The 18,533-nt window shown below is 45.7% G+C and overlaps 1 protein-coding gene and 1 non-coding gene across 2 annotated transcripts; both read right to left on the bottom strand.

Annotated features, from left to right (window-relative positions):
- Positions 1-2,407: 2,407 nt before the first annotated feature.
- Positions 2,408-5,178, bottom strand: LOC133889087 (transcription factor bHLH112). The gene is made up of 7 exons (XM_062329543.1): positions 4,641-5,178; positions 3,993-4,494; positions 3,783-3,896; positions 3,560-3,625; positions 3,327-3,392; positions 3,131-3,184; positions 2,408-3,007 (listed from the first exon to the last, which is right to left on the bottom strand). Exons 1-7 carry the CDS (start codon positions 4,982-4,984, stop codon positions 2,858-2,860), a joined length of 1,296 nt encoding a protein of 431 aa, XP_062185527.1. The 5' UTR covers positions 4,985-5,178; the 3' UTR covers positions 2,408-2,857.
- A 9,316-nt stretch (positions 5,179-14,494) lies between these two features.
- LOC133889890 (small nucleolar RNA U3) lies at positions 14,495-14,714 on the bottom strand. The gene has a single exon (XR_009903969.1). It is a non-coding gene; the product is annotated as a small nucleolar RNA U3 (small nucleolar RNA).
- Between the last annotated feature and the right edge of the window lie 3,819 nt (positions 14,715-18,533).

The raw sequence follows: 18,533 nt of genomic DNA, 5'->3' as shown, positions 1-18,533 counted from the left end.
TGGCTCAGATGATATGAAGTCTACAAGTGGATATGTTTTCACATTAGCAGGCGGAGCTATGTCTTGGAGGTCATCTAAACAGACCATCCTTACTCATTTCACGTGGAGGCTGAGCTAGTGGCGCTAGACTCATCATCCATAGAGGCAGAATGGATCCCAAAGCTCCTTTTCTGACCTGTTGATATTGGATAAGCCAATTCTAGCTGCTCTCACCTACTGCGATAACCAAACCATTCTAGTTAAGGTGAAGAGTAGGAAGGACAATATGAAGACTTTGAAGCATATAAAACGACAACTCAAGTCGTTCAGGCATGCAGTGGAGACAGGTATAGTCGTTGTGGATTATATATATTCAGTCTGAAAGGAATCTTGCAAATCCTATCATAAAAGGAATGGCTAGAAAAGTCATTCAGACAGTGTCAAAGAGGAATGGGATTACTACCCACTGATAAGGTTCATACCTGCAGTAACCTATCCTAGGAGATCGGAGATCCTGTGAACTATGCTCTAGGAATACAAGCTATGTGGATACAAGAGCAAATCAATCTTATTTGCTGCTTTGCTCTTCTGCAGGAGAGGGTGAGATGTTGGCTCTTAATGAATTCAGTGTCGTGTGGCAATAGATATCGTCCTATAGGACATCCAGAAGAATTCACCTATATGAGTATGATTATGCAGTTGCAATCATAGAGAAACCGATTACTTCTCTAGGTGGCACGCATGAATTAAGGTACATGGACATGACCGTAAAGTCTAACTTGAGAGCTAATGCAAAAGCAGTCTCATACAAGGTGTTGTATATGAGGAGGCTCCTGCACCAAGGCTGAGGATCAAAGTTTAGTCCTCCTCATCCTGTGTGAGCTAATATATATGCAACTAGATATTTGTTCAAATTCAAAAGGTACAATTTACTCAAATCCTATATATAAAACCGATTAACTCCAACATTAAAATTTGGTAGGGATTTGTTGTTATTTATATGAATTTTTAATGTTTTTCTAGGCTTTTCTTTTTGGCTGGGCTTGTGACCCATTTGCTTTGGCAGGCCCAAGCCCATGCAGTGAAGCACAAATGGGCATCAGCTCTGCTAGGTCAAGGCAACAGAGAGGATGCGTGTGCTTGGGAAGACATGGGACTGGCGATGGCCAGTGGGGAGGCAGCGGCGTAACTACCTCCGATTCCCTCGGGATCGTGGGCTGGATGGTGTTGTTATTGTCTCTATATGGGTGGTCGGCTCCTCCCAGGAAGAAAGTAGAGAGAAAAGCATGATTACCCCCTTCCTCCCCCATTGCTTTTCTCTTCGATTTGGTTGACATCTTTGATTTGTAGTTGAGTGGATATAAGGCTCCGGTCTTGGTGCTTCGGCGCTTGAAGAGGTTGAGTGGGAGGAGCTCCTTTGTTGGTGCTTCTCAGAGTTGTACATGTCGAGGCTCGCCCGCACACACCGACGTGGTGCGGTGAGGCTTTGTATCTGCGTCTTCCTCGCCGGCTGCAACTGTTGCGAATAGGATTTCTAGGATAGTGGCAAGAGTGTTGTGTCTTGCCTCGGTTCTCAATGCATTTGAGCAACTTGCTTTGTGAGTATTTTTCCTCTTTTGTTCTGGACAGCACAAGATCAAATACGGCTTTCTTGCTCGATGATGATGAACATGTATATTGAGATTGGGCATGTTTCTAAGTACACTAGCATATGCCTGTAATTTCTCTAGTTCTGTAATAGAAGTGCTAGCACCTGGAGGTTATTTGGTGTGTTTTCGATTATATTCCTATACACCGAGAAATTCTATTGGTTTGGTTATCCAGTGCTACACATGTTAGATTGATCCATGTACATGTGCAGTTATGAGGTCAAAGTCTGCTTGCTAACATATTTGATACTTGGTAAATTGGTGTGTTAGCTTCTCTGTACTACCCGTTTGCAATCTGTACTGGTCAATTATGATGTACTCACTAGAACAATTAGGAAACGGAACTCTAATAATTTTAGAGTCAATTGTTATACAATATCTGAGAGCACTTTTATACAAATTTTGTTCTTGTTGTCCAATACTCTCGGTATACATGATGGTAGATATTGTCTTTCATGGCTTACTGTCTTTTTATCTCAAGCTCATGTGTAGTGAATACTACTAGATATTCTCTTGTATTTTGATATGTGGTTTAATATCTATGCTCTTATTATCGCATTATGTACAACACATATGACATAAAAATGCAGCTGAATATGCCATTGCAGAAGTTATGCATGCGCTGACATCCACTACACAAATAGAATAATTTAACCTAAAAGATTCTTGCAATATTATTTAACCAAAAGGCACAGCTGCACAAATTCCTGAAGGCGCTACTTAGTAGCAAAACATGTGGTTTATATTCAAAAGAGAAGCTAGCCAATAGCGAGCGCTGATCAATCAAAGAGAGATGCCACTTTTATTTGGTACTAGTACACAATCAATAGAAACCTGCTACACACTTTGATCCATCACTAGTTTAAACTAAAACCATTACACATCTTTAACAAATCCTTTCGCAACTACTCAATGATGCAACCTAACAACCAATCATAATTAGAACCTGATGACGACGATCAGTACAGATTTTGTCCTCTCGGTTATATTAGCTGATCCCTTATTCTGTGATGAACCTGGAGAATGAATCCAAGTCTTCAAGCACTCATTCCAAAGGTTCATCTAGCTAGCTCAGTGCTATCCTCTGTTATTGCCAGAGCTGCTTAGTACTATAGTTATGGATTATGATGATCATACACTACTAGACGAGATCAAGAAACATCGCAGGTCGATCTGCGGTAGCTAGCTATTCGTTCGACGCTTCTGATCAGAGCTGTTCCAGCCTTCGTCTACCTAAAGTTGGCACCAAATGGAGTCCAGAAGTCGACGGGCACCTCGCTAGCCACCGCGAACGTGCTCGATATCGGGACCAGGCACAGCCCCCGGCCCTTGAGTGATATCTCTCCATGACTGTCCTTGGACTTGTCAGTGCTTGAGCTCTGAAATGAAACACACACGCACGCATGTAAAGCGATCGGCACTTGGACAGAGATGAATAGATGATGCATCATGTACCAAAATCGATAACAACGAAAAGGAGAGCAAGCATGCAGAGACTGTACCTTCAAGGGGGGCACTCGATGGCCATTGTTCTTCAAGTACGGAGCACTAAGGACCTGCAGAAACAAGACGCAAAACAATGTGCATGCAGCTCTTATCAGTCCCCTTCTGATGATTCTTGTGAAGTACCGCGTGAAAGTTGATGCTTCAGATGTGCTATCATTAAAAGGTGGGGAATCATGGTACTCGCACACTTACACTAACTTGGTCGTGGAGGAACTTGATGTACTCGATTGTCTCATGGAGCACCGATGCCGTATCCGTCTGCGCACGCGCATCGAGAAATAAGATTGAGTTCGTGTATATGTTTGTTAGATCTTGAAAGGAGGAGAAAAGGAAGAACTCTTTTGCAGGGAAGATGTTGATACATAGTTCCAAGCACTAGCTTGTTTGTAATATAGTCAGCATTAGTCATCAAAAGCCTCCCTCACCTTTCCAAAAGGAGCGACTAGTTGTTGGAGTGCAGTGATCCTGTCCCCTAGCTTCTCCTTCCTAACCTGAAATATATTGCACACATGCATGCACAAGTTTATTAAAGATCCATCTGGGTTTTCACGATCGGTCTATACAACATCAAATAATGTGCTGAAGCTTAAGAAAACCAAGTTGAGTTCACCGTGGATAATATAGAGTTAGCTAGGTATGTCAACAAACCTTGAAGGTTGGCAATGGCGACGGCGTCGCGAGCCTCGGTTTCTTGAACGCCGGCTCTCCGCTCTCCTTCTTAGTGATGATTGAACTAGATTCTCCTACTCCTTCCAACGCAGTCTACACATAATCACACATAGATGACAAACGTTAATTACGTACAGCCAATGTTGTCGTTGCCTTGCCGTGAAATATTTGCATCTCAGATGTACCGACCTTTAATGCAAGGGTTGCTGCACGCGGCGCCGGCGATGGTTTGACAGAACGTATGCTAGCCTGATCAGGCGCCGCCGCCGGCACGCCGAACCCAGCAGCTGAAGGGTTCCAGAACGGCGTGTCGTTGGTGAACTGGAGTGGCTCCGTGAAACCTGCCGGCGCAAACCTCGCTGCGGCTTGTGGCACCTGGCCCATCTGCTGGTATTGATCATACTGTTGAAACCCCGGCAAAACCGGCTTCGCCGCTGTCGCCATCGGCTCCATGAGGCTTCTCAGCAGCGACGACTGGAACTCGTAGGGTGAGGTCGGCGACAAGAGTAGCTCGGATCCGAGGTTCGACAGCAGCTGCTGGTGATGGTCCTGCTCTTGGTGGCCTTGCAGGGTTAGGTTATTGGATGAGGGGTTCATCAAGCTTGATGTGGTCATGTGGCTCTGGTCAGTTCTTGAGCTCATGTCATGGTGGCCATCTTGCAGAAACCCATGCAAAGTAGCACCACTGCTCCTGTTCAAACACAGACACATAGAAATCTCAGCACCATGTGATAGTACTAGACTACATGCACAGACACTCAGACAGCATCATATATAGTATGATTTCGTGGCCAATCAAGCCTAGTCGACTCTAGAGGGAGAATTAATCTAACTTACATGTATGGATGGGTCCACTCGGTGTAACCAGCAAGAGCCTGCTGGGGCACGGCGGAGCCTACGCCGGCAGGATCGGCGATGTTGGTCGGTTCTTGGAACGTCACGGAGCTGTTGTTCCCGGGCGACTCCGACGAGGCCGTGGTGGTACTCTTGGCCTTGCCGCCCTCGGCCATGTCGTAGCTAGCAGCAAGGGCGGACGACCACGTGCTGAACGCGGCAAGCTCCGTCGAACACGTTGCCGCAGGCACCGCCGTGTTCCACCAGCTGCCATGAGAGGCAGCGCCGCCACCGCCGTTGTACATGGCCGGAGCAGCGTGCAACATCTCTGCAGCATGATCTCCCATGTCGATCGATCTACCCCGTTTCTTGGCCGATGTTGGTGTGTGCGAGAGGCAGCTAGAGAGTGTGTGTGGTGACTGGTGAGTGCTTGCTTAGCTTGTTGGGTTAGGCAAGCTGCAGAGAGGGGAAAGCTAGCTGGGGAGCTGAGCTGAACAAGCTGATGAGTAGGGGAAAGGATGGGGATGTGTGGGTTGTGTATATATAAACCGTTTGGAAAGAAGGGGGAGAGGAGAATTTTGGCTTTCTGACCGGCCGGAGGTTAACCGGAGGAGTCGTTGGCGGTCTTCCGGGATTGCGTCAGGTAATTCTGGTGCAACTGATCATGATCCATCGGTGGTTCAACGACCCAAAGTGTAGTAGTACTACAGAGCTCAACCTCTGCATGCATCCATAAATGCATATATACGCTAGCTTCTTTAGCACGTATTACTTTTTTAGTCTGCTTGTAACTTATTAGGGGTCTTAGGGTTTTGACGTGCATGGAATGTATATGCTTTGGCTGCATGGAATTAAAGAACCTATTACATAGTACTCTCTCTGATTATAAATATAAGTTATTTTAGATTTGTGCATAAAGATTAAGAAAGTAGATCAAATAACATTGTTACTCTTCATTTATTTTGCATTGGAAAAGATAACTCATTCATTTGTGAGTGTGGTAGCATTTATTAAACAAGCGCAAGACGGGAATAAGAGAGAGAAAAGTGCATAGAAGTTTAAGAATAACTTATATTTAGAAAATAGTTGAGAAGTCTAAAATAATCTACATTTGCAACTAAAAGGAGTATTGTTTATAGGCACATCACCATGTATATGGAGTAAATTGAGAGCCTAGCATAATCATATTGATGATCGATATTATGTACTAGGGAACACCTGTCCAATTGTGTGCTTTTTTCCCAAAAAAATGCCATGTGTCGTATGCAATGCATATATTGTCATTTGCGGAGCAAAGGGAGATTAGACAAAAATATATATTCCATGTCATATTCCAGACCAGTAACGTCTTGTAATAGCTTGGTCCCATTAATTTTGGAGGCAGCTTATAAGTTTTCACACTCTAAATATAATATTTTCAAGTTAACTCTTTTACATGAAGTGAGCACGAAAATACAAAATAAATGTTATACGTATACGGGTCCGCTCTATAGGTGGGATGAGCTATAAGAGAACTTTAGCCATGGGTGTTACTGAATGGTAACTTTCACTGCACGAGTGCATAGGAGTTGGTTCGACGTCTCCCTGAAGGGAGGAGAGTGTAATACCTTAGGTCATTAGTATTTCTGATTTCAGCCCGTGTGGCCTAATTATTCTTGTGTGGTAGGGTTAGTACCATATTGGTAGTTTAGATAGATTAGATCCAATTTATAAGCTTTCGTGCTCTAAATATAGCATATTTAGAATAACCTTTTTATATAAAGTGATGATAAGAATGTAAGAGATGTGCGATACGTATACGGATCCGTTCCACGGGTAGGCTGAGATGTAAGTAAATTTTGGAGGTAGAGTATTACACATCTAGATATACCAAATTCAATTCTATTCATCCATTTTTTTTCTGTTTTCTCGTGCATGTTCCAGTCAACGCACTTTAATTAGCAATTTTGAGATTCTCCCATTTCTATTGGAGTGGATATATAGAAATAGACCTTCGATAATTTAATTATGCTCCCATGTTTTTCACACATTATAATCAGGATATAGATGTGTCGATCGAATCAGTGTAAATGTAGATTTTCTTTGACGAATAAAACACACTAGCGAATAAATTTTAAGGCTACTCCCAATGCATATTATCATGTTGTTGTATCCAAGATCACCACGTTATAAAATGATCATTAAATTAAAGTGGAGATAATCCTCTATTGGGAAAAACGCTCCAACCTGTGATATTTAGATGATGCATTGTGATATTACTTTAACGATTTAATATCTCAGTTACCATGTTACATATAAAGGGGTGAAGGAATAGTCTAAATACCGTCATAAATATGATTATAATATAATATTTTAGAGACAAGATGTTAAGTTCCCCGTCGCTTCTCTATATAAGATAAGTCCTCAAAAGGCAGAGAAGGAAGCCCCCAGGTCTTCCCCTTTCTCGTGATACACATACTCTCTCTACATCCTCTCACTACTATAGAACTAGTCATAAGTATCACCTTATCAGTGCCAGTTTAGCCAAAATTAACACTGATAGGGTATCACTATCGGTTGGTAGCAAAATCAAGCATTCACATGTCTATTCAGACAAAAACTGACACTGATAAGTAATATCAGTGTCGGTTCTTATTACAAAACAACACTGATAAAATGATCGGACCCGAAATTTGTATTGAATCGATTTTAGTCTCGTTGGCTTACGTCCGTCAGCTCAACTCTCCTTGATCTTATCCTCTCATGCTAATCTCTCTCCTCTCTCTCATCTCCTGCCTCCACCAGCCTCTCTCCTCTCTATGTCTCCTCTCTCTCTCTCTGTCTCCTACCTCATCCGACCTCTCTCCTCTCTCAGACTCCTCTCTCTCTCGGTCTCCACCAGCGAGGAAGGTGGTAGTGGTTGCGGCGACAACGAAGACCGCTCGAGCTTGGCCTCTCTTCCCCATGGTCGACCAGCGAGCTCGCCAGCGTCGTACCGTCCAAATCTGGCCGACCACGAGCTCGTGGCCACCGGATCTGGCAAAGCGAGCTCGTGGTCGCCGGATCTAGCTGCAACAGCTTCGAGGGGCCCCACCGGGGCCGATCGAGCTCCGCCGAGCCTCTCATCGCCTCTCATCGCTGAAGAAGGGGGAGGCAAGGGGATGAGGCTGGCCTTGCTCCAACGAGGCTAACTGAGTTCAAGGTGAGGAGATGAGAGGGGAGACGAATGGGGCGACACTGCATCCATGGCTGTATCGTGCCTGCACCCACCCGTCCCCGCGTTGCATGATGCGGGCCTGGCTGAGGCGCAGCGGTTCGGAGATTGAGGCTGGTGGGGAGCGCCGGAGGGAGTCGAAGCGCGCTAGAGGGTGGCTGCGAGGAGTCGTGGCATGCCACGTTATCTTGTGCATGTGTTGTGGTGGCAACCTTCGAGCCGCCACTTTTGCAGGTGTGCTCGGCAGTGCCCGACGGGAGCGGCATCCGAGCCGGCTCCTATGCTGTTCTCGCCGCCGCTAATTCTCTTTTTTTATTCTCTAGAAATGGTAATATTGTCGGTGGTCAATCGGCATACTATCAGTGCCGAGTAAAGAGTGCTGATTGAAAAAACAGCAGTGAAGTTATTTTTTAACCGGCACTGATATACAGTTTTGTAGTATTGTCTCTCAAAAAGGCTCTCACGCCATTTTCAAGCTTGAGTCCTCCTGAGTAGGACTCTCGCCGTGTTCTGTCTGGAGCATGTTTCATACCCGTAACACCCTCTAATGCATAGTATCATATTGTAGCATACAGATTCTTTCTCTCTCCTATTTATTTCTTTGACATAGAGCAAAAAAAATCCTATTTGGTACCTAATAAATATGCATGATACAATTTATTGGTAGTAGCCTGAGTAATCTTAAAGGCATTGACCTCTGAAAGAAAGTCTTGGTGAAAGCAACATAAGCACATAAATTACACCAATAAGAGGGAATGTTTAATGATTTCACCTAACCATAAAGGGTCAATGAACTGGATTAGTACTGCTGCACCTAATTCCTTGTACCCAGAAGTCTTGTTTGTGTGTTACATTCTTCTCCAATTGATCTAGCTAATATAATTCTAGGGGATTACTTTCTCAATGCGAATTATTTTTTAATATTCTCATCACCTTTATTGTACTGTTAACAATTTCCGACCACTAGAAGATAAACTCAACATCGCTATCGTGTTGCAAATTACTTATCTACCCCTGGGCTATCTAGAAATCTTATTTTATAGCACGCCTGTCATTGTAGCATGATGTTTAGTTGTAGCTAAATCATTCTGTATTTGAGTGTGGCAGAATGATGCAAACACGGTTTGATTTATTTTAAAGGCTAAGGTAGGGAGCATACATGCATGCGTATACATGTACGGGGAGATAATATCAATTCAAAAAACCAGAGACTTTCGGCACTAAATTCTAGACATGTTTAGCAATTTTTACCCCAAAATCGACTAGTTATATATCGCATAAATTTTATGGCTGACCCTCAAAATCTGTTTAGAGTTACAGACATCGGTTTCGTTTGGTAAAGTTGATGTGATAGAAGAACGTACATTTCAACCTCAAATCGCGTTAGGCACCCCATGATTTGCCTTGTTGGCTGTTATGATTCTCCCCTTCCTTTTTGGATTTTTCTCCATGTACCTATATTCCTTTCAGAGTCTACGCCAACCACCGTATATCTGTATTCCTCTTCTTCTCTCTACTCACAAATACGTCCAACCAATAAGATGCTGTATATCTAGCAAACAGCACATCATGCATGGTCCACTCACAGAACATTTCTTCCATTTTTCACGGATAACCTACAAATTCGACGCAAAGATTAGCGTTTTCATACAAAAAATTTAGCACTTGAAATCTGAAATAGATGCAAGTACGCGAGGACCATACGGACGTCCTAGCAGACCTGCAGAGACGAATTGATGTCATCTTTCGGAGTACATTCCCTTGTTGGCGTACGTACCAAGATTTCCTCTGGATTGGAAGACGGTGGCCGGCCTAAGCCCAGACCCAGCTGCGGCGGTGGTAGCTGGTGCCGGGCGGCGAAGCGGAAGACCCGTTGACGTCATGCTTATGACTACAGTGGCGAGGGCCGGCGAAGTCGAGCGAGCGAGAGCCAAACCAGGCAACGTCAAAAGCGCGGGGCCCGGTGGCTCGCACGCGTGCCCGGAAAAAGCCAGCCGCCCACTCCCATCCTGGCCTGGCCATCCACACACGCGCAGAGCCCAGCCGCACACATCACCCCCTCCACTCCAGTAGTCGGAGGCCGAGTCAAAAGCCAGGACAGGGACAGCGTCCTGCTCTCTCTCTCTCTCTCTCTCTCTCTCTCTCTCTCTCTCTCTCTCTCTCTCTCTCTCTCTCTCTCTCTCTCTCTAGTTTTGGTTGCGACAAACCCCGTGTCCTAACGTCCCTGCCACGTATCGACAAAAGTTTGACCATCTCGGGCCTAGCTCACTTGCCGAATCACCGATCCAGAGCGAGAATCATTGGGCTGGGCAGGTCAACTTTTTACTCATTCCATTTATTTTTTCGAACGAACGGCAAAAGACTGTCAATTCCATTAAATAAAGCAGAGTACATACAAGTAACGCTGAGAGTTTATGTACATGAGAAAAAAAATAACTACTAACAACACTCTAAATTACAACCAAATCGATTACAAGAGCCAATCCGAAGAATCATAACAACATCACTCCCGAGTGACATTGCCTACCTAAGCTAGAAGACTGATGACCAAAATAAATCGAGAGAACACTTTTGGTGGTGGGAGAGGTGATCCATCAAACTTAGCTAGGTACACCAACGTAAGACAAGCACTTCGATGGACCATCAATCTATCATAAGTCTTTCTGCGTCTTACCGATGTCAACATCGGTGGTGTAGGTCATGGTGGCATACACAGAGGATCCTCAACCCCCACGAATGGTGAATGTTCAGATGCTTCTCCTAAATTATATTGTCTCTGGTTCGAATAAGATGGGCGGTTACCAGTGAGAAGAGGTACGCTTCAGACGATTACTTATAAATCGAGGACACCATCTCAAATTGGAAGTCAATCCCCGAGTAGTCACATTAGGACTCCAGTGTTTCTAGCCTAAGTGCAGGGAGGAACGAAGTCATCGTATGCTGCTCACAATCCGGATAGGTCATGACCATAAGTGATGTGCTTGACTCATCTTTTGCCTTAGATCGCATGAGCTTAGAGTTGCAATATAGAGTCGGCCATGGGCACTAACCACTTCTCAACAGTCGATTGAGCAACACCATCTACAATAGTGAAAAAAAATCGACAGGGTGACAATTTGAAGCATCGTTCGCTCCGTGACCAGATCCTAGTGTTTCTGTAACTGATTCATTAGCAGCTCTTTATACTTCTATGTAGCGAAGATGATCGGCACCTTATCCACCTTACTGATGAACAAAAACTCTGGTCCGTCCGGATCCGCAACAACTACGGACAAGGAGTCTTAGGAGACGTTCAAACGACCGCGAGTGAAAAAAAGAATGACGTGGTCGGAGAGCTTTGAACCGGAGAGTAAGGACCAAAGAAGACATTAGTTTCGTCTCGTCCCCTGGCTAGCTGAGCTGAACTTCTGATTCTCTGAACGAGTAGTTTAACTTCGATCTCTTTCCTAGGTTCGTGATCCTTTAACAAACAATTAGCAGAACCTGGGGACTGTGACCTTTCGTCACAGGATTGGCTAGTAGTACCAGGTGGGATGGTAGATTACCCCGCTGAACAGTTTGTGATAGTGGCGTGCAATCAATTCCCTCTACCGAGCAAAAAAGTTTATCTTGCCTGGTAAATTTTATCCTCGTCGTAGCCGAGCCACAAGCATGTACACAGATTTCTGGGCTTCTCGTGCACGTAGCCACGAACGGGCTTTCATTCGTTGGTGCAGTCGTCGTCGTGGACGGCAACCTGTCCGCCCGCCCTGCCGTGCGGCCGAGGGCACCCGATCGACCCGCCCGGCCTCGCTGCCTTGGTCGGCGGGCGAGAATTCCGGGGCCGCAGGTGGTGTGCGAAACACGGCGGCGCAGGCGCACGCGGACCCGGCGGCACATCACGGGCGAGAGCGAGCGAGCGAGAGAGAGAGCTAGCTAGTGCGCGCGGCACTTGACGACGGGCCCGAGGGTTCCCGTGCAGGCTGTAACACGTGCACGCGCGCCCGGGCGCCGACGTCGACGCTGACCCGATCGCGTCGGTTTTCGGAGGGTTGGGACGCGCGACGACACCGATCAGGTCAGGGAGGACGGACGTGTTTGACGTGTTGGTACGCGACGCGGATGCGGGGGGTGCGACGACTTCTGCGCTGTTAGGCTCGGCGTTGACACGGCACGGGGTACGACCTGATTGGGGCGCGAACAGTTTTCTGGCTGTTCCGGGGTCGCAATGGGTCAAAGCGTGCTCTGACTTTTGATCAGCTTTCGCCCCGACAGCTGCCGAGCTAGCTTAACAAGTCTGGAGCCTAGCGGTGGTTGCGTCTCGCGTTGTCAGCGCATATGAATAAACAAATAAATTTGCGAATGATGATACATTGTAACAACAAGGGAGAGTGTGTGCCGGCCTAACATGTAGCTAGGTTTGGGCTTGATCGGGACTGATCCAGAGGAGCGTCCAAGCCAAAGGTCAACCGCACAAAGAATTTGAGAATCTACTGACATGTGTGTGCTTAGTCATAAGAATAATAACACTTGCAACACACACACACACACTTGCACATTTGATAAGTATAATGTCAATATGCTCTGAATACGCCTAACATAGGATCGAGAAAGAGTAGCATATACTTGCCCATTTGATGGTACATGACAAGAAAGGACATGCGAGTAGCATATACTACTCGTCTAACACAGGATCGAGAAAGAGTAATCTTCTGAATAATTGAAGTGCTTTTTGCTCTGTCTTATGTGGTTTCTCTTTGCTCGAATGATGTTGCAAGTGTGAACGACGGGAAACTCTTCGGCATAGTCGGCACTCATGGACCCCAATCTGCACATGCGAACAGTTCATTCAGGTGGCTCTGACGGAAGCCCAAAGGCCCACGGATTCCCGTTCCGTCCCTGACAGTCCGGGCTCCCGCATCGTGATCGTGTTAGGTATGATGGGCCAGATGGGCCTGTCGAACCAGTGACTATCGCATTCACAACCAGGGTGCATGAGTCAAACCCTTTTTGACCTCTACCTTTTACATTTGTTTCCCTTTTCCTTTTCGGTTTCATTGAATATACTTTGTCTCGAAATTCCTGCCTAGTCACCTGTAGATTACATCAGAGAGTTCCTGTGTGCATTCTTTCATTGTCGCTGACGCACGCGTTACGTAGGTTGCATCATCATCATCGCAACATGAAGAATGCTATTTTCAGTCCAGATCATGTACTGCTTAGCCATTTTCAGATCATTCTCGTCTGAGCTTGCACCGTTCTGTCAGGACGAAATTACTCTCCAACAGCGGCTATGACGGAAACGCCGGTGAGAATCGTCTGGTCGTCACCGGCGCGATGGTCGCCGCACCATGCAAGTCGGACGCCCCTACCAGATGCATATTGGTATTGCCTGTTCGTCCCAAAAGCACTGGACCATGGTGGTGCATAGCTTATTAGGCACTACCAACAGCAGAAGGGACACCCGAATTTGGACCGTACATCTGCCATCTTTTTTGTGAGTTGCTGCTCTACGATAAGCACGCACCAGGGAAGCTATTAGCTATTTGTTTTATTTGCATTTCGTAGGGCAGTTGTTGGAGCCCTGGACATGAATCATTTCTGGAATGATGCAATGTGGAGTATGATCATGTTTCATTCGATGATCTGATACATGCATTTCGTTGGGTTGGCTAATGACTTCATAAATACACTGGTTTACTCCACGAGATGCACAAACTGACAAAGAATTGCAGCACATCATTGTGCATCTGTGATGCTAGCTCCAAGCTAGGTGCATTGCTATGAATTGTGAAAGCAAAGTCAGAAGAGACGATGTGCCAAGCCGTCAATTGCTCCTTAACCTGAACCGTGTGGCTGCCATTTTCCAGTGATGTAAAGTTGTAATCACAGAAGTCAGAAGAACATGGGGTCTCAGGTTCGTGCGTCTACCAACCAGGCATAGATGGCGTCATGGGCCATGCATAGATGGCAAGTCTTCAGAGAGTGACCATGTACTACGTATGAAACTATGAAGCAGCTGCTCGATCTTAACGGCAATTATTCATTTCAGATAGTCAAAGGTCTGCTCATAAGATCGTATCACGAGTCTTGTTTCAGAGGTGACCGTGTTGCGAGGAATCTGGAGCCATGGCCGGTGTCAGAGGAATCCTCCAGCACGAGACATGGCGAGTTGGCCCAGGCTGTGCCATATCATTGCCATGTGCACGACGGCTTTTGGGATTAGTAGATGAAAAAGGATTCGACTGGAGAGTGCTGGGGCTACCACCGAAAGGCTTTGCAGCGAGACATATGGCTCGATCAGCTCCGCTAGCTTCTGTCCCCGCAGCAGTAACGCTGACACCGCCACACCGGCCATGCACACTCATTTCATCCAAAAAAGGACTTCATGTTTTCAGGAATCTGCGGCTAACTGGATGGATAAGCCGTGTGTGAGTGTTCGATGAGGTGGCCGAAGAAGCCTCTAGGTACGGTGGCACTTGGATGGTAGAATTTTCCGGATAATCTACGTGTGTCACTAGTTCTTATGCAACCCACATGCTATATGCGCATATGGTGACAGTAAAAAGAATAGCATGACGGCATGGTGTCCAACATACAGAGTTTGTGCCATGTACATACGGTGTCTGATTTGCACAAAAAGAGCAAAAGGGAAAAAAATCGAGATGGGTAAAAAGGTTCATGGAGCCTGTCAGACAACCTGTAAGCCACCCCAGCCAGGTAGACCAAACCGGGAACGATCCTCTACAGCATCGGACCGAGCATCAGAGCTCGGATCGTGGCCGTTAATCACGCTCTGGCCCACAGGTCATGAGTCATCAACCAAGCTTTAGTGCTTGCCTCCTTATTAGTCAAGGATGCAGCGGTACGATCCTATAGAACAGATCCTGTTCAAGTAAGGTCGTGCTGCAAGGTGCAGGGCTCCGCGTTATAAGGCGGATGCGAAGCGTCAAATCTTCCGAGGTGGTATTTGTTTCGCTCCACGCTGGCTCTCCCCGAGGATTAGGCCGGGCGGATTCAACTCATGGGGCAGCTGTTCGTATTGGGCTGCGGGCCTTTCTTCTGGCAAAAAGGGCCAACGATTTTGGATACGCCCCTACCATAATCCGACTCCACCGCCGGCAAAGGCCCATAACCCACAATTCGCTATCCTGACTCGCGCTCGCTGGGCGCGTTTGTTTCATTTTTTCTTCCTCTAAAGCTCAAGCTAAAACAAACAACATCGAACAATCAGCTTGAAAAGAATTAGTTTCTCCAACTCCAATGTCTCAATCCACGATCGGTTCTTACAAAAGCCACAGAAAACTTGTCTGGTAACATGGTGTTGAAGGGCGCGGGCAACGGTAGTTTACCACCATGTCTGTCAACGCAGATCCACTGTCTCATACGCTAGCTATCAGGCTTGAGAGATCTGCCTCTCGAAATGTAGCCAGAATTCTACCATCGATCGTCGGCATCGTGGGCTCATCAAGAACTAGGTCGGTGTTGCTTAACATTCGAAACCTCAGCCGTTGATGGTCTGTCGTCCAGCTTTTCCTGGACGCAGCGCAGAGAAGCCCAACCTGGATGCACCTGCGTAGATGAAAGACGAGCTCCGAAGTTGGGGATCAAGGAGTGCCGTAATGTTGCTTTCGCTCCAAAATCTCTTTGCCTGCAAAAAGTTGCTCGCTCATTTCCCAGATAACAACAGTAACTATATATAGCTGTTTGGAAAACGACACTGAAATGACTAGATATCAAGGTGACAGACTACCAGTTTACTTTACTTACTTCTGAAATGACGCTGGGCATCTCGCAGCTACTTCGTCCACTTAATGTCTAACAATGTGACACCAAAGCTATAGACATTACGGCACTCCTTGATCTTGAACGTACTCCGGAGCCATGTACCCGCTTCGTATGACAGATTCAAGAACAAAGTGGTTCATATTAAAAAAATTAAAGAGTAAAGAAAAAAAGATTGCCATCCAACATCCAGCGGCACATTGCCGGGCTTCAAATCCCTATGGATTACATTGCCGGATGATCGCTTTTCCTGGTGCAGGTGCTTGACGCCCTGGGCAATCCCCAGAATTATTTGCAGCCTCTTTTGCCAGATCAGAAACGCACGTTCTTTATATTTACTTCTTGTGGACGCAAATAATTCTGGGGATTGTCCAGGGCGCGGCCACGCATCATGGGCAATGTGGTCGGTATTTCAAATACCATCCGCCCTGGTCGTTATTTCAAATACCGACCACCCTGTGCATTCGGTTGGTGCCCGCTTCTTGTTTGTTCTTCTTGGAGTTTGGCCTCGTCAGGATCAAGCGTTTCTAGTATCTTGGCATGGATGACACCAGATGATCGTGTCCCCATCGCAGAAAACTTCGGATTTACTTCTTTTGAGGGAAAATCTTCAGATTTACTGGTCTTAAGAAACAAAATCTAGTATATTTTCTAAAATTATCGCTTATTGTTTACGTGCAGTCATGAATCAATCGTGTTCTTTACTCGCCATTTGTCTGCACGATCCGTTGCCTACCAACAACAATTCAGAGATTCTGCTGGTGGTTCAGACTTCAGAAACCTGAAGGGTGCATTTTCTTTCTTTTTTTATCAACATGTGCTCTGCAATTCCAGATACCAGATCAGCAACCAACAGAGAAATTGCCAAACGCGGCGACATGCGCCCATTCAGGCATTCGCGTACGCCACCGCTAAGGGAATTCAGGTATTTGCAGCCTCGTTTGCCAATTCAGCAACGCACGTTCTTTAGGTCGCTCTGTCAGTTTTAACGTGCATGTAACGTAAATACTGCGCATGAGAGACCCAAAAATTATATATGTTTCGCCTGTTCATACGTACCGGCAAATATATAGGCATCCAAACTCTTGCGATGCATGAATTGGTACACCAGAATTCGTTCGTTGCTTTCGTTGCAATAGCCATGAAGCTGGAGGACATTTTCGTGCTGCGTGAGTCTGGACATCACTTGCAATTCTCTGGTGAAGTAGTTGACTCCTTGTCTCCCAGCTAGTCCTTGTACGCGGGGATGCTGCCCGGGTAACTTGCCCTGGAGTAGTTAATTTTAACACGTTTTTAGAGATAGAAATGGTTGATTATTACTCCTTCACTTGTATGCCTGTGTTCAGTGATTAGCAATTGGAATTCGTTGGCAATTTTCTCATTTTTCTACAGCAAGCAAGGGTCTCCCTTTCCGATTTATATTACTAGAAACACATGCTGTATAGAGATCAAGTTCATTCATCTTTGGACTACAAATGTCAGCCAATGTGGCTAGAATCATAAGTATTCAATACAGCAAAAAGAACCCAACTAAAAACCTGTATACAAAATTACAACTTCAAGAAAGAATGCTGCTGACTTGTGACAGCAAGGCATACATACATACATACATACATACATACATACATACATACATACATACATACATACATACATACATACATACATACATACAGAATGTGGTAAATTCTCTTCAATGTCCACACAATGTGTCGCAATTTGCAACAAGGCATCTCTACATGCCTTGCACATAACAAAATTGCCCGTAAGGCTAACAGAGAAGCAGAAAACTAAGTGAAAAATTTTTAAGGTATGACAGTGAGGTGTCATGAGCAACTATCAAGGTAATCCTCTTGGCAAAATGAAGAATACACAAAACAGTGGCAACCCTGATGTTACAGTAGCCGAGAGAGTAGATGGAGAGTAGACAGCTGATTTATCCTAAAGCTTTCCCTCCTTGAGGAATGGGTCTGAACAAATGAAGGGTAATGAACTGTTCTGAATATTTTACAACGCAGAAAGAGTTTCCCTTATTATATGAGGATTTCAGCTCAGTAGCAGGAAAACATTTGGTGTTTCATTCTGACCTTCGTGTTCTGATGGCACACATAATCTTCCAAATGAAGTATCTGATTCTTTCGTCAATATTATTAAGTATTAACCGATGACTTGTGCCAAAAGAGAATCTTTGCAACCTTGGAGTCGCTTCAAAAAAGATTTTTTTTCTCGAATATGCAGGAGAGCTGCGCAAATCTTTGAATTAAGTAGAAGGACAGAAAGTGTTACACAGCAACCGAAAATCGGTCAAAAAAAAGATGATACTAGAGAGCTATTACAAGAAAGCAACAACCATCTGAAACCTACACCTCAGCGCGAATTAGAGGACAGAGTCGTACGTGCCCGGCCGTATCAGAAGCACGGCCAAGTTTTTGGCCCCAGCATCACACCATCATGTAGCTTCCTCCCTGATGCGGATCACCAAGGTGTCGGAGGAGGCGCGGCAATTGTTGAAAACAATGTCATTCCACGATAGCCAGATGTGCCATGCGGTGAGGAGGAGTAGGGAGTCTAGGCCTTTACGGAGTTGACTTGCCACCCGTCCTCGAAGGTCCGAGCACCAGTCGAGAAAGGAAATCTCAACAGCGGGGACATAGGTGCCAAGCACCCTCCACCAAACCTCGTGTGCCAGGATGCAGTGAAGAAGAAGGTGATTTGTAGTCTCCGAAGTTTGCAAGTAGTGGGTGCAAAGGTCATCCGGTTGCAAACCATGCCGCTTCCTCCGAGCCGCAGTCCATAGGCGATCGTGGAGGCTTAGCCATCTGAAGAACTTCACTTTGGGAGGCACCCAAGTTTTCCATAGGATATTTGCACCTGCGAAATGGATGGAACCTAGGAATAAGATGTTGTACGCTGATTTGGCTGAGTAGACCATGGAAGAA

This window comes from Phragmites australis, chromosome 13 (genome assembly GCF_958298935.1).
Source record: "Phragmites australis chromosome 13, lpPhrAust1.1, whole genome shotgun sequence".
NCBI classification, from domain to species: Eukaryota; Viridiplantae; Streptophyta; class Magnoliopsida; order Poales; family Poaceae; genus Phragmites; species Phragmites australis.
This window is presented reverse-complemented; position numbering and strand designations above follow the sequence as displayed.